The 16,862-nt window shown below is 35.5% G+C and overlaps 1 protein-coding gene across 13 annotated transcripts in view; it reads left to right on the top strand.

The window, feature by feature from the left end:
* Positions 1-16,862, top strand: part of ZNHIT6 (zinc finger HIT-type containing 6) — an 85,429-nt gene that overhangs the window by 16,023 nt on the left and 52,544 nt on the right. For all 13 annotated transcript variants that reach the window (XR_012034942.1, XR_012034943.1, XR_012034937.1 and 10 more), the window contains exon 6: positions 16,562-16,630. Coding sequence is in view for 5 of the 13 variants with exons in the window: in XM_072834332.1 (XP_072690433.1) it covers positions 16,562-16,630 (69 nt within the window). In the remaining 8 variants the exon portion in view is untranslated. The remainder of the gene's footprint in view (positions 1-16,561; positions 16,631-16,862) is intronic.

The raw sequence follows: 16,862 nt of genomic DNA, 5'->3' as shown, positions 1-16,862 counted from the left end.
CTCCAGACATTATCAGATGTTCCCTGGAGTAGGGGCAGAAGGGAGAGACAAAATCACCCCATTTGAGAATCATTGATTTAGATTAATGCAGAAAACATACTTCTTGAATTTTATAGTAAAATCAGGATTGCAAAAATTTTGATTGCTAAAAGATGGTATATATAAGTAGCAAGATAAATATATAAGGTTCTGTACTTGCGGGGAACAAAATTTAGAAGTACCTTCTTCAGGATACTCATGTTTTCTTAACCATTCATATGAAAAATGACTAGGTTTTAATGATTTTAAGTGTTATTTTATGATTTAGTGTAATTAGATGTGTTGTTATTTAAGATGATTGCTGAAAAGAGGGAAGAGAGGGATACTAAATCTTTTCAAACGATTATTTTCACTTCCCATGCCCCACTATTCTGTTTCTAAAAGGCTCATTTTCAGTACTTTTTTCCTACTTTCAAAAATGATTACTGCTTTGAGTCAGATAAATTTGAATTTGAATATTACCTCTGTCATTTAGTACATACTAGGTGACCTTTGGCAAGATCAAATTTACTATTTGAGAGGATTAAATGAAATTATACCTATAGTAGTACCTGGCATTTAGTAAATAATATACAATGACAATTCAGGGTCTGCTTCTCTTACCTGAAATCCTTGGAGATCTGGTAAATTTACTGTATTCACCTTTGGGAGGTCTGGAGCAGCATTATATAATCAAACAATACTATGTCTACAGTGAAACCTGCAAATGTGTACATTAAAATGGGTAAATAATGATTGTGAACGGGCTCAGGCAGGTTTTGCTGGCAAAGGTTTAATGAAAAAACTTTCAATTTCAGGTATTTGGGGATTTTCTAACTTCACATGAGATTTCGGTCCTTTGTACTAAGATGATTGTTATAACTGCCTTGGTGTTAAATTGGTCATTTGCTTTTTTAAGCAGCTTGAGCTAAAATATAGTCAAAAACCCAAATTGAACTTGTTTAAAATTAAATGTTCGAATGGTAATTTTTTAATAGAGTGAAGAATTCTTTATGCTGTTTTTGTAACTTTTCTGTGAAATCTGAAATTATTTCAAAATACAAAGCTTAAAAACATCTATATATATAAATACTCTCATGTGAAGTGTGACTAATGCTGTGCCTGAGTTACCTCTGTAGAACTATCAGTAGGTTATACAGCAGGTGCAATAGCTACTTTAGAAACATAGGTCCATTATAAATCCAGGCATCCTTCATGGCAGGAGATTTTGACTGGTATGGGTGTGAATCGAGTAAATCTCATATGTAAAACTGTGTGATGTGTAAATTTTTCTAAGAATAAGAAGTGTAATTTTCATTTTATAGTCAAAGTTGGGTATAACACATTTTTTTGTGAGGTCAAAAATGCATTTAATAGTGAGACACCTGGTGGCTTGCTCAGTTAAGTGTGTGACTCCTGATTTTGGCTCAGGTCACTATCTCAAGGTCATGAGATTGAGCTGTGTGTTGGGCTCCATGCTGGGCTGGAGCCTACATAAGATTCTCTCTCTTCTCCCCTCCCCCCCTTCACTCATGTTCTTTCTTTATAAAAAATAAAATAAAAAAATTTTAAATGGGGCAGCCTGGGTGGCTCAGTGGTTTAGTGCTGCCTTCAGCACAGAGCATGATCCTAGAGACCTGAGATCGGGTCCCACATTGGGCTCCCTGCATGGAGCCTGCTTCTCCCTCTGCCTGTGTCTCTGCCTCTCTCTCTCTCTCTCTCTCTCTCTCTCTCATGAGTAAATAATTAAAAAAAAAATTTTAAAAAAGAAAATGGACATTAGTGGTCATTTTAGAAGGCAATTTGGTAATATTTCTCAAAATGTTATATATGCATACTCAAGTAATTTAAGCCTATGAATGTATTCATACAGTTTACAGAGATACAGTATATCTATTCCAGCATTGTTTTTTAGTAGTGTAAAAAGTGGCAACAACCTCAAGTGTTCATTAGTATGGGACCAAGTTAAATTGATAGTATCTTTGCAAGGTGGAATTCTAGGTAGCCATTAAACAAAAACAATTAAGCTGTAGAATTATCATGAAATAACATCAGTATGTTCAATGAAAGGAGAAACCGAGTTTAAACAGTTGTCTGAAAGATAGGAAGCTCGCTTTTCCTATTGGTACAAAATTTTCATGCAATGAAATGCACAAATCAAAAAAGTACACTTGTTGACAAATACATATGTAGGCATACCTTTTTCTGTCACACTTCATTTTATTGTCCTTTGCTTTTATTAAGCACAAATATTGTGCTTTTTTCACAATTTGGAGGTTTGTGGCAGCCTTACATCAAGCAAATCTTTTGGTGCCATTTTTGTTTGCTTCATGTCTCTATGTCACCTTTTGGTAATTGTTGCAATATTTCAAACTTTTTCATTATATTTCTTACAGTAATCTATGATTGATCTTTGATGTTACTACTATAATTGTTTTGGGGTGCCACGAAAGGCACTCATATAAAATAGTGAATTTAATTGATAAAAGTGTGGATTCTGACTGTTCCACCAACTGGCCATTCCCTATCTTTCTCCTTCTCTTCAGGTCTCCTATTCCCTGTAATACAACAAAATTGCAATTAAGCCAATTAATAACCCCTACAGTGACCTTCTAAGTGTTCAAGTGGACAAAAGAGCTGATGGAGCTAGACAGTAGATGAATGTTGTTTTCATGCCTTTCACCACAACATCCATTCTGCAGCCCATGGGGTCAGGGAGTCATTTTGACCTTCAAGTCTTACTATTTAATACATTTCGTAAGTCTGTAGCTGCCAAAAATAGTGATTCCTCTGATGGACTTGGGCAGAGTCAGTCCATTGAAAACCTGGAAAAGGATTCACCATTCTAGATGCCATGAAGAACATTTGTGATTCATGGGGAAAGTCAGAATATCAACATTCACAGGAATGTTTTAGAAAAAGTAAATCCAGCCCTCATAGAGGATGTTGAGGGGTTTAAGACATTTGTGGGGGAAGTAACTACAGATGTGCTGGAAGCAGCAAGAGAACCAGAAGTAGCAGTGGAGCCTGAACAATTGGTAATTGGTAATGGGCTGCAATCTCAGTAAAACTTTACCGGATGAGGAGCTGCTTCTTATGGATGAACAAAAATAGTGGTTTCCTGAGATGGAATCTACTCCTGGTGTGGATGCTGGAAAACTGTTGAAATGACAACAAAAGAGTTAGTATGTTATCTAAACTTAGTTGATAAAGCAGTGGTAGGGTTTGAGATGACTGACCTAATTTTGAAGGAAATTTTATGGTTAAGTGCTATTAAACAGTATCACATGCTACAGAGAAATCATGTGTGAATCAGTTGGTGAAACAAACTTGATTGTTACCTTATTTTTAAAAATTGCCACCCTGTCAGTCAGCAGCCCTCAGTACTGAGGCAGGACCTTCCCCTAGCAAAAACATTATGACTCACTAAAAGCTCAGATGATGGTTAGCATTTTTTTTGCAATATTTTTAAATTAAGGTATGTACATATTTTTTAAACATCTTTTTTTTTTTTTAAGATTTTATCTATTTATTCATGAGAGACACAGAGAGAGAGAGGCAGAGACACCGGCAGAGGGAGAAGCAGGCTCCATACAGGGAGCCTGATGTGGGACTCGATCCTGGGTCTCCAGGATCAGGCCCTGGGCTGAAGGCGGCGCTAAACCGCTGAGCCACCTGGGCTGCCCTGTACGTTTTTTTTTAGACATGATACTATTGCACACTTAACAGACTGCAGTATAGTGTAAAAATAACTTTTTACACACTGGGAAACTAAAAAATTAATTTCACTGGCTTTGTTGCAATATTTACTTTCATTATAGTGTTCTACCTATGATTATCTCCAAGGTATGCCTACATCTGTATAACATAGTCCCTATGAATATATAGAATATTACCATCACCCCAGAAAGGTCTTTCCTTATTTGCTCCTCTCTTCCCCGGTGACACCCTGTTGTATATTTTTCCCTTGGTGATGAGTTTTGCCTTATTTAAAATTCCACATATGGAATCCTATAAGCTTAGCCTTGCTTTTGAATGATAAGTTTAGCTGAATATGAAATATCATGACATTTTATTTCAGTATTCCATTCAGTTATTTATTCCCTTATCTTATTTTTTTACCACTTTTGGGAACACTTTTTTAAATTATTTTTTTTTTAATATTTTATTTATTTATTCATGAAAGACACACACAGAGAGAGGCAGAGACACAGCAGAGGGAGAAGCAGGCTCCATGCAGGGAGCCCGACATGGGACTCGATCCCGGGTCTCCAGGATCATGCCCTGGGCCAAAGGCAGGCGCTAAACTGCTAAGCTACCCAAGGATCCCTTAAATTATTTTTTAATTGAGGTATAATTGACATATATAACATTAGTTTCAAGTGTACAACATAATGATTCAATATTTATATACATTGTGAAATGATTATCACAGGTCTAGTTAACATACATCACCTCACATAGTTAAGAAAGAAGAGGAAATTTTTTTCTGTAATGAGAACTTTTGAGGTCTACAGTCTTAACCACTTTCAGATAAGTAATACAATATTTTTAACTGTAGTTACCATGCTGTACCTTATATCCCTGTGACTTATTTATTATATAGGACATTTGTACCTTTTGAGAACACTCTTTTATATAGTCTTTTTTTTTTTTTCATTCATTTGCTTTTCAGGTATTCACTTTTGTCTTTGAAGTTCTCTAGTTGCAGTATAAGGGCCTTTGATTTTTCAAATTTATCTTCCTTGGGATTTGTGCTTTCAGAATATGGTAGTTCTGGAAGTTCTAAGGCATTATTTTAATATTTTGTTAGTCGTTGCTGCATTTGAAGTAATTTATTCAGTTACATCATCCAAATTACTATCTCCTCAGCTGTATCTAATTAACCTTCTCTTTAGCTCATACACTGAGTATTTCTTTGTTTCAGTTTTGTTTTTCATTTCTAGAAGTTCTCGGTCTTTCCCAAATCTATCTGCTCTTTTAGATAGAACTGTATTCTTTTCTCATATTTAAGTTCCTCTTTGTTTAATAATTTGAACATTTATTATCTGTGTAAATAATTCCAGTATCAGAAGTTCTTGGAAGTCTGTTATTGCTGTCTCCTGTTTCTGCAGACTTTTGATTATGGTGGCTGGTTTCCTTGTTTTGTTTTGTTTTTTCCCTAAAATGTATCTGTGAATGCAAGTTGACATAGAAGGTTGCGTGCATTTGCTTATGCCAATGTACTCCATGGCACCAATTCATGATCCTCTTTAATTTCTTAGTCTTAAGTTTTTCCGACTGTGTAGTAGGAATAATTTGAACCCCAAAACAATTTGAGGAAATGGCAGCTTTGCATTCTCAATTGAGATTTTTCCCTTTCTCCTCTCTATGTTTATCCCGAGAGCCTGAGTTGAGGTCCACAAGTTTTCTAATTGTTTTCCTTTGCTAGTGGGCAGGATTTTTCTGGCTTACACTTTCACTGGTTTTATGTTGTGATCCCCAGTTTGATGTCTACAGCCTATGTGGGCCCAAGATCTTGTCTCCAGTCACCCCAGCCTCTTGGTACCAAGGTTTGCAAAGGATTCCAGAGCAGATGTAGCTTCATTCAGCATTCTCCCAGGATCTTCAGTTCCTGCTCTCTTTTGGTTCCTGAAGATATCTCTTATTGCTGATGAGCTCAATCTGTTTAGTTCATTTCTCCAGGATTTCTTTTTTAAGAAATTTTTAAGGTTTTATTTTTTTGTTCATGAGAGACACACAGAGAGAGGCATAGTAGGCAAGGGAGAGGCAAGACCCTGGTATCATGACCTGAGCCAAAGGCAGGTGCTCAACCATTGAGCCACCCAGGCACCCCTCTCAAGGATTTTTTTCCCCCAGGATTTCTTAATGTATGCTATTGAGAAGGTTTTCAGATTATCTTTTCTAAAATATCCTAATTGTTTAAAATCAGCACTGGCAGCACTGGTACAAAGGTAAGGTCAGTAGTGGAAAAGAAACAGGTAAGGAAGATGTGATAATGACTTGTTCACCTAACAATTCCACTTCTCGAAATTTATTTGATAGATAAAACTATATGGGGATCCCTGGGTGGCGCAGCGGTTTGGCGCCTGCCTTTGGCCCAGGGCGCGATCCTGGAGACCCGGGATCGAATCCCACGTCGGGCTCCCGGTGCATGGAGCCTGCTTCTCCCTCTGCCTGTGTCTCTGCCTCTCTCTCTCTCTCTCTCTCTCTCTCTCTCTCACTGCGTGCCTATCATAAATTCAAAAAAACAAACAAACAAAAACTATATGAATGGAAAATGGAATATGTACAAGGATATTGAGTGCAATGTTGTCTGTAATAGCAAAAGAGTAGCATGAATCTAAATTTAGATTCATTTAGAACTACTTAAAATATGGAATGCTTTTACAATGGAAAAAGAATGGAGCAGGTCTGAATGTATTAATATAGAATGATTTTCAGAAATACTAAATGAATAAAGTTATATAAACTGCTGACAGTGGTTATCCTAAAGGAAGGCAATTGAGTGGAAGGGGACAGGGATGGGAATTATGTCCTGTTTTATACCTTTTTCAATTTTAGATCATTTGCATGTAATGCTTATTTTAAGAATAAATAAATGACTTTGTTAAAATAATTTTAAAAGGCATTGATAGATGTGGGCAGGACCATTAAACATTTTGAGTTGTAAATAGAATCTTTGAAAAATATATATATGATTCTACATTTTTATCCACAATTGCCACTCTTTTTCAGTATTGTTTTAGTGTTTACTACAGGATGCCATAGGTATCAAACCCGGAGATGTTTTGGTTGTGCCTGGATAAGTAACAAGTCTCATTTGGTCACATAACTCCCCTCATTTTATCTTCCTGGCTATTTGGGTCTGAGGATTCAACAGTGAGGTCAAGAATGCACTTTGACTTGTCAACTGAAAAAAAAAAAAAAATTGGACTGAAGATCCCTTCCCCAATAGTATTTTTAGCTTAACTCCAGGCTTGGACTCTAGTGTGGACTAACCACCCAATCCCAACTTTTGGCCTTTCTTTCTCCTGCAGTTTGTCTCCACATAACTTCTAAGCAACCCAGTCCTTTTTATCATTCCTCTCTGTCAGCTTAGAACTGAGGTTTTAACTTCCTTTTGGCTCAGGGTTCTTTTCTATCTGTGGGTCTCTCTTAGAGTATGAAGATGGTAGAAGTGTGTCCATTATTTTAACAACAGTGTGAATTAGTAATTGAGCTCCAGTCCTTTTTTAGAAACTAGCCACTAGATGTCTCTCTTGTAAAGAAGTAACCTTTTACAGATTCACAAAATTACTTTTTTTCCTTTGGATAAAATCACAGCATTCTAATTATATCACAATAATAGACCCATCTACCTCTTTATTAATGTCAGTAGCACCTTTTTTCTTTTCTTATGAAGAATGGTGATACACTTCATAAAGCACAGTATTTTGTTTGCGTGATTACCTGTAAGTAGTATAGGTTTGTACTTTACTGCAGACTGACTTTAGAAAAGAGCAAAGGAAAATGAAATGACAGGTTTAACAGCTGTGGTCATGGCGGGGGACAAGTCAATTTTGCAGTGATCTAGTTTGGTTGAAGATTTTCAGAACAACAGCAGGACCTTAGAAAAAACAGTGGGAAAGACTAGAAACTGGTTCTTCAAATAGCCATTTCCTTACAGGAGCCGTGTAGGTAGTAGTGAGACGTTTCTGTGACATACAGCACCACAGAGGTTGTACTTCTCTGTAAAAACAATTAGCCAGCATTCATGGAACTAGAAAACACCCTTGGTCATCTTGGGGTCCCCACCCTGGTTCAGTTAGGGAAAGCCTTCCCTCGTCCCCAGGTCTACTACTTCATGATATGCCTCTGGCATGTATCTCTTTCCACTTCTTTCTCTGCCACATATATCAGACATATTCTCCCGTGCAGGCCACCTTGTGTCACCCTGGACTACTGAGGAACTTTTACATGCCCTCCCTATCTCAGTGTCTCCTTACTTCAGTCACTTGATACACTGCTGTCTGTCTGATATGTCTTTACAAAATGTGTTTTTGCTGTGATGGTCACTTGCTCAAAATCAAGGAGTTAAATCTAGGTTTAAGGATGGTTTTGTGATGAGGGTATCAGTTGCAAAAGGATAAAGTAGTAAATTTAAGACAGTGTATGTAGTTTGACGTGTCTAGAAGTTAGGTTGGGAGTTGGTAAGTGGTAAGAGATGAGGTTGGAGAGAGCCCCACTGGGCCTGGGCTTTGCAGGACCTTATATGCCATACCAGAGAGTTTAGACAGTCATACTTTGAGCAGAAAATGTTCCTGTTAGTATGAGGGATCCACACTAAATATGGGTTTTCATAGTCTGTCCCCACCTGATTTCCTCATGTATTCAACCAAGTATACACAGGCTGGTCACCATACTTAAGCCTAGAATGTTTTCCTCATCCATTATTTTCTAGCCATCTGTGAAAATACACAGGATAGCTCATCTTCTCCATTATTTCTTTTTACCACAGTTCTTATATATTTTCTCTACAGTTAATATGAAACACATGCTGCATTTAGTGCTGGCATTCATTTTTGGTATGCATATATATGTGTATATTTATATTACGTGTGTGTTGTGTATGCAGAAAGGAGAGTGTATATATCTCCTTTCTGCATTCTGGTGTGTTTCTTACTAGGGGCTCTGTTGGCATTTTGAACAGGACAGTTTTTTTGTTGTGTGGGACTTTCCCATTCATTACAGGAAGGTTAGCATTTTTGGTCTCTGCCCACTAAAATGCCTAAAGTGCTTCCCAGTCTTGGAACAGTCAGAAACTGCCCAGCCATTTCTAAATGTCCCCACCGCCCAGGTTGGTACAATTCCCAGTTGAGAACTGCTTTATTAAGTGCTCAAGTATTTATCAGTTATTTGAAGCAAAATGTACTTTTTTATTTCAGTCTTCACCTGCTATATCCATTTTCTTAATATACTGTCTACTAAAGCCAGTACCACATACTTAACCTGTTTCCTATTATTATTGTGTAGTGGTGAAACTAATTTTTGAAAGAGTAAAATGTAATATATAACTGGAACTTTTCAAAGTATTTTCATAATGATGTGAGACACATAAAATTATGGTTTTCATTCTCCCCAATTCCAGTAATTTTAATCCATGCTAAGTAACTACACAGATCCTTTGTATTCACTCTTCCAAAAACACTTATTATGGTACCAATCGTAATAAAATAGATGGATTATTTTTTATGAGGAATGGTTATATTTATTCTTGGGACTTTAAAATTTGCTCTTGAAATGTATTTTCAAAGATAAAATGCCTGTGAGTGAAGGATTATGTAGATGTTTTATACATTTGTTTTTTCCTTGAAGGATTTCAAAATTTGGTAGATTTTCTTTCTGCTTTAAATTAAAATAAGGTTTTATAACTGATGGTGGAAGAAAATGGTTTTCTCCTGAAATTCCTTCAGGTGTTATATACTGCTTCCAAATTTCATAAGAGTTAACAATTTATAGGCTATCTTCCTTTTCTACTGCTTCATAATAAAAGATGAAATCTAGAAAGAAGAAAACTTTAATTTCTTATATCAGGATGCTTGATGTTGCTTGAAATAGAATACCCAATTCAAACCAGTTTGAGCTGTAAAAGGGCATATTATTGGCTGTCGTAACTGAATGTCCTGAGGTAAGATGGACTTCAGAGTTAATAGATAAAATGACTCAATTACATCATCAGTCAGTGATCTAGTTTATTGCTGATTCTCCATTATATCTTCAGTGGTGTCAGCTGAATCCTCATGGTCATAGGATGCCCCCGGTAATAGTTTGAGTTGCAGTAAATATCCAAGAGTGCTTCTCTCTGAGCATCACTGAATAGAAAACCTGAAATTCACCACGATTGGACCTCTTAGGTCATCTGCCCCATCCTGAGCCATTGTGTCGAGGAAAACCTAGGATAGTGATTTTCTTAAGCCAACTCATAAGTGCATGTCCCTAGAGATAGGGAATGGGTTCCATTCATCAAAGTATGGTTATGGATTAGGAAGAAAGTTGGTGGTAATAAGAGATTACAAAGGAGGCAATTAAACTATAACTCTTATAAATGATTTCAAAATATGAAGGCAAATATGTAAAATATGACTGAGGTACATTTAAATTAATAGTACATAAAAATACATGGTTATTGAAGTTGCAGTTCTAGTAAGTTCATAATAGTATAGACGATTAGAGCATAGACTGGAATTATTGTACTGCCTGGATTAAAATTTCACTTCTGTCACTTTCCAGCTGAATAATGACCTTGAAATGGACTTTCCTCTTAGGGTTCTCATCTGTAAAATGAAATAATGTCATTCATCTTAGGGCTAGAAGAATTAAATGAATTAATACATGTAAACATTTAGAACAATGTCTGACATATTAAAAGCACTTAATAAACTATTACTACTATTGCTGCTTGCTAGTGCTCTCTGGTAAAAGGACCTGCTGGCAGGTTTGATAGCCTGTAGACTTTACTAATTTAACTAGTGGTGTAGTATTCTAAAGAGTAGACATGTGGAAATTCTAGCTTTAGCTTACTCCCATGGAATCACCTGTATTTAAAAATTAGAAGTAACAATTTTAGGCACATTTGAACTGACATGATATGTCATTGTGCTTCTCAAAAGTAGTGAGAGATATTTCCCTTAATAACTATAAACAAAAGCTGAAAAGTTAATGTCTTGAATATTTACTAGGAGAGTTAAATAAATAGTAGGGTGATTTGAGTCTGCCACTAAGCCCTTCATTTCATTCTTTTTAAAAAAACCTTTGCTGTTGGTGCATTAACCACAGAATAAAATCCATAATGTTTAACAGAACATTCAGGTCTTTTTTACAATCTACTATGAATCCAGATGCCCAGTTTCATTTCTAGACACTAAACACTAAATTCAGTATAAGCGCACTTTGGTTAGGAACTCATGGCAAAATATTCTTAAAGACTGTGAATATTTCTGTTTTTAAGCTTCATATTTCTGTTTTTAAGCTTCATAATTCAAGGTATTGAATGTAGAATTATTATAATGGCAATAACAGTAATTAACATTTTTTATATATTCTGAGCCCTTGAGATACATTTACTCATTTAACACTATGGTATAAATACTATTGTTATCCCCCATTTTACTGTGAAAAATCTGAATCACAGATACAAATCACATCAAGTTAGAAATTGTTGAGAGTAAGATTTAAGCACAGAGTCCACTTAACTTTTGCCCTGTCTTACCTCTGATCCTTACAGTACAATGAGTATTCTTCCTTTGTACAGTGTACATGAAGAACAAGGTTCTTTCATGTGGAAACTATACTCCTCCTCTCATAGCCATATGGAAAGGAAACACAGTGCCCAGGATTGGTGGTTGACTTCGAGCCTAAACAGAAGCCTACCTTGGGCTCATCCCCTTTGTTCACATCCTTAATGACTACTGGGCCTTTAGGAGTGTTCTTTGAATAAGTATTGGTTAGTCAGTGAGAGAGTGAAATAAAAGTTGGTGATTTTTTTTTTTTAGGAATAAAAATATTCAAGCTCATTTAAATTTTATATTAGAAATCTTAGTTCTTAGAATTCAGCCATCATATGTAACTCTTAGCTGTGGCATATTTCTTGAGGAAGATAGCTTTGAAGCTGTAAAAATTATTAGATAAGTAACCCTAGTTCTGGTTGGGTAATAATTTCTGAGATAAAAAAGGAAAGCTCTTAAAAGAACACTTCCAATAATAAATATTTTTAGGTTTAAAAAGAATGTTAAAATTAATCCTGTCCTTTCTAGGACTACCATCCTGTGTTTTCCAATGAAAACATTTTTGGGACACCTGGGTGGCTCAGTGGTTGAGCATCTGCCTTAGGCTCAGGTCATGATCCTGGGGTCCTGGGTTCAAGTTCCACATCAGGCTCCCCCACAGGGAACCTGCTTCTCCCTCTGCCTTTGTCTCTATATCTCTCATGAATAAATAAATAAAATCTTTTTTAAAAAAAGCATTTTTGACTTTGCTGTTTATATAAAAGAGAAATCATTATGTCAAAGATTTAATAGAGATATATAAAGTAAGAAGTCCTTTCATAATGGCAAGAAATAACTATAGTTAAGAGTTTGGGGCACATCCTTCATACTTGTAAACACACGCGTGGACATATTTTCAACATAAATGCCTTCATTTAGCACGTACATTTTTCTTCCCCAGCACATATAGTTCTGCCTCAACTTTTCATTCACTATCTGGATCTGCTCTAATGTATTTAATCAGTTCTCTGATGATATCCATTTAGATTATTTTTTATTTTTTTCTGTTATAAAGAATGACACAGTGGACATGAGCACATGTCATTACTTGTCCAATTGTTTCCTTGAAATAAATTCCTGGGAATAAAACAGTTGAGGCAAAAATATATATATTTCTTGCATTATTAATATTTATTTATAGCTGTTATGAAATTGAACTGCCAGATGCTTACACCGATTTATATTCCTCTCAGCAATGGAAAGTGTCCATTTCACCACAATTGCCTAGTATTTCTAATTTTAACATCATTTTTGTAAATCTGATAGGTGAAAATATTTCTACTTACTTTTGTTTGGTTATAAGTGAGCTGGTATTATCAAACTCTAACCATACTGCCTTGAGATGCCTAAGTTACCTAGGATATCAGGGTACAGTATTTCCATTTGTGAGAACATTGGTAATTATGGCAAGGACACAGTGACATTATTATAGTTGAAGGCATTTTGTTTAATTTAGGGAACAATAGTCTTAATATAGTAGGAGTAATAGTAAATGTTTTAATCTCTGTCCCAGTTCTCATTCAGTGGTGATTTTGCCTCCCAGAAGACATTTGCAATAATTGGGAGCATCTTTTGTTGTCCCAACTGGAGGAGTGGGTGTTGCTAGTGGCATCTCAAGGGATGCTGCTAAACATCCTACATGAGAAAATGTCTCCCTTGCCTCCCTCCTGTCCTGCCTTCCATAACAAAGAAGTATGTGATCCAGAATATTAACACTGCATAGTTTAAGAAAATTTGTCCTAGCCCAATAATTCTACTCCTTAGAATCTGTCTTTATAAAATAGTCCAAGGGGATCCTTGGGTGGCTCGGCGGTTTAGAGCCTGCCTTCAGCCCAGGGTGTGATCCTGGAGTCCCGGAATCGAGTCCCACATCGGGGTCTCTGCATGGAGCCTGCTTCTCCCTCTGCCTGTGTCTCTCATGAATAAATAAAATCTTTAAAATAAAATAAAATTAAAATAGTCCAAAATACAAAAAGGTATGCGTGTGTGTGTGTAATTGGAGCATGTATCACGATATATAATTATGAAAAGTGGGAAACAAACTTAATTCTTTGAAGAACAAACTGATAGTTACCGGGAGGGAAGTGGAGGAAGGTGAAATAGATGGTAGTGCTTATGATGAGCACTGATAGAACACTGCGTGTTAACTACGCTGGAATTAAATTTAAAAGTTTAATTTAAAAAATCTTAATTATTTGAGACTTAGATTTGATTGCCCATGGCAACTGCATCAGTTGCCAACTCTAAAGAATTGGCAACAACTTCAGAGATAAATTAACTCAGCCATTTTGGGAATTCTATATACAGTGCCCTTCAACTTCTCTATGTCCATTCTTTCACTTAAGTCTTCTATTCTGAATTACTGTTTGCACATGCTTTTTATGCTACCATTAGAGTTAAAAAGTACAGGCAGTTTTTCAGTGAAGCTAACTTTTAATTTTGTGTACCAGTAGAGTTAAATGATAGACCCATTCATAGAGATAGTCTTTTATTTTTTCTTTACTGTAATTTCATATGGAAGAACAAATGATAAAAAATTGAAAACAGTCATAATGTCTATCAGTAGAGAATGGATAAATAGGTTTTGGCATTTTTCACAAAGTGAAATTCTGTATGATGGTTTAAATTAATGAACTAATCTGATAAATCTAAAGCATAATGTAAATGAAAAGCAAGGCATAGGATATTTAGAGTATGATAACTTTGAAGTGTTAATATTACATAAAATACTATATTGTTTATAGCTATGTATATATCCATAAAATATAAAACATAAAACCATGGATGGCGAGAATACATACCCAACATCAGGAAAGTAGCTACCTCTGATGATAGATGAGAAGGGAATTCGATCAAAGAACAATAGAAAGGATTATCAACCATATCAATAGCCTTCTATTTCTTGGAAGAAAAACGTATTTCAAATAAATATTGCAGAGTGCAAGTTTCTTAAGTCTTGAGTGTTGTTTATACTCTTTTTCTTGGTTTTAAAGTATTGCAAGATCACATTTTTTTAAGTAAATGTACTTTTCAAATTTGTTCATGTTTGAACTGAGACCAAATGTAGAAAGGTTTTTATAATCATAATTTAGCAGTTATGTTTTATATAATAAAACAGTAGTGAATGACTTCCCTACAACCACAGCTAGTTAACTGTAGCAAATAAAATTATTTCTAAGGGCTTTTCTTCCTTTGTTTTTGGGATGTTTAGTACTTTTTGAAGATATTTAGGGTCTACTGAATGTTAAGAAAGAAAAATGGTTCTTGAAATTACTTAAGCAATGATTGGAATAATTGAATATGATTTATAATTCCATAGGATGATGAGTTCATAATCTTTTTTCTCCCCTGTAATTTAACACAGAAAATACAAATATAGTTAAAAACCATATTATACATTAAGATTTAAAAATCAGTTTATTTCTTACTAAGAAATGTGGAATTGGGTGCCTGGTGACTCAGTTGTTTGAAGGTCCTACTCTTGGTTTCTGCTCAGGTCATGATCCTTAGGGTCGTAAGATCAAGCCACCCTGTGTTGGGCTCCACACTCCACTCAGCACGGAGTGTGCTTGAGACTCTTTGCCTCCTCCCTCTTCCTTCCTTCCTCTTCAGCTCCTCCACACCACACATGCACGCTCTTGTGTGTGTGCTCTCTCTCTCTCTCTCTCTCTGTCTCAAATGAATAAATAAATAAAATGCTTAGAAAAACAAAACGTGGAATCTCTAAATTTGATGATGTGATGCTCTGCCTATTTCACAGATAATGTACATTGCAGAGTTTTTGTTTTGGAAGAATTATTTATTTAAAACCAGGAACTGTTATATTTGCTTTCAGATTTTTTTTAAAGTTTTTTTTCTCTGAGATTTTAAACATCTGGTCTTTAAATTAGTAAAGTGTGCTTGTGGCTTTGTTCTATCGAAAAAAACAAATACTAAACATGATTGTTTCTTATATGGTAAGTGGTACTTTCAACATAAGCATAATCAAGCATATTTTTTTCTAGCTAAAGCCAAAAACTGTCTTGTTATGAAAGAAAACTTCTATAAGCAGATCTATGATAACTTACCCTAACAGAAGGATTTCTACTTGCTTTTATGGTTATTCTGACAAAAATTTGACTAAATCTTGTGAATGTTTGGTGAGAGCTACTGTACTAGATTGTATTTAAAGAAAATTAGTTGAGATTTTGGAGCCATACTACTAAGGGATAGATTTATAGTGATGCTGGTCATCTGCTTGGATGTGCTTTTGGCCATTAACTTGCCAGTGGATTGTTAGAAATTTCTTCTAAGTAAGGAAAACATGTAAAACCATCATATGGTGAAAACATTTAAATTTCTGTGTTGGATTCAATATTTCGAGCATACAATTTTTTAAAGGAATGGTATATAGTATCACCAAATTTAGGTATGCTAAATAGAACATATGGTCATTATGCTAAAATTAGCCATTTAGTGAATTATTACTGTTGACCCTGTATCAAACCAAAGTTTAGACCTGAAAGCAAAGGGACTCTAGCTTAGAGTGCGTTCTGCTTAGCAACCAACTTGTTGTCTACTGTTTTGCTACTGAATGCACGTACTCATGGCTCAGAAGTGTATCTGCAGCCAGCTGGTCACAACCAGACAACACTTCATTCACCTAATTTCCAGACTAGTTAGGCAAAGACATCAGCTCATTGTTTTTAGTCATAAGCAAATTTATTTGTAAACTTCGAGTAGTAGCACATTGATCTAAAAAACCCCTGAACTGTGAGACATTGCCTTCTAATTCAGGAATATAAAGTCCTTGTAATTTAGAACTGCTGCACTTAATTTTGTTTTCCTCTTAAAAATCCTTACAAGTATATTGTTTAGAAAACAACAGCTTCTAAAATCCTAGAAAAAGGGATCCCTGGGTGGCGCAGCGGTTTGGCGCCTGCCTTTGGCCCAGGGCGCGATCCTGAAGACCCGGGATCGAATCCCACATCAGGCTCCCGGTGCATGGAGCCTGCTTCTCCCTCTGCCTATGTCTCTGCCTCTCTCTCTCTCTCTCTGTGACTATCATAAATAAATAAAAAAATTAAAAAAAAAATAAAAAATAAAATCCTAGAAAAAAAGAAAATAGTAGAAAAGATACATTAAATTCTGAGAATACTTTTTGAATAGTTATCTGAAAATGAAAATTCAGGAGGTTCAATTTGTGCTCAGACTTTTATTATCTAACTTGGTCCTCATAAGATTATCTTCTAATTTAGGAAACAACAGTTTTGTTGGCATGTGAAGCTCCAGTTTCCTCAGAGTCAAGCTGTGTACATAGAAAAAAGGTATAGTATAACCACTATTAAGAGCTTCTTTGTTCTTACTGTGTTTTTGTATTTAAAATAACCCTATTAACTTAAATGTGGTATCGGTAAATGTATGTCAGTAGAATGGATAATTAAGTTGTTATCTTAATACAATTAAGTGCTCAACATTATTGAATGAACTACAGCTACATACATCAACATGATCTCAAATGTTGAATGAGAAAAACAAGTTAAGGAAGAATGCCTAGAG

Source organism: Canis lupus, chromosome 8 (assembly GCF_048164855.1).
Source record: "Canis lupus baileyi chromosome 8, mCanLup2.hap1, whole genome shotgun sequence".
Taxonomy (NCBI): Eukaryota; Metazoa; Chordata; class Mammalia; order Carnivora; family Canidae; genus Canis; species Canis lupus.
Note: the sequence above shows the minus strand (reverse complement) of the source record. Positions and strands in the feature narration are given on the sequence as shown.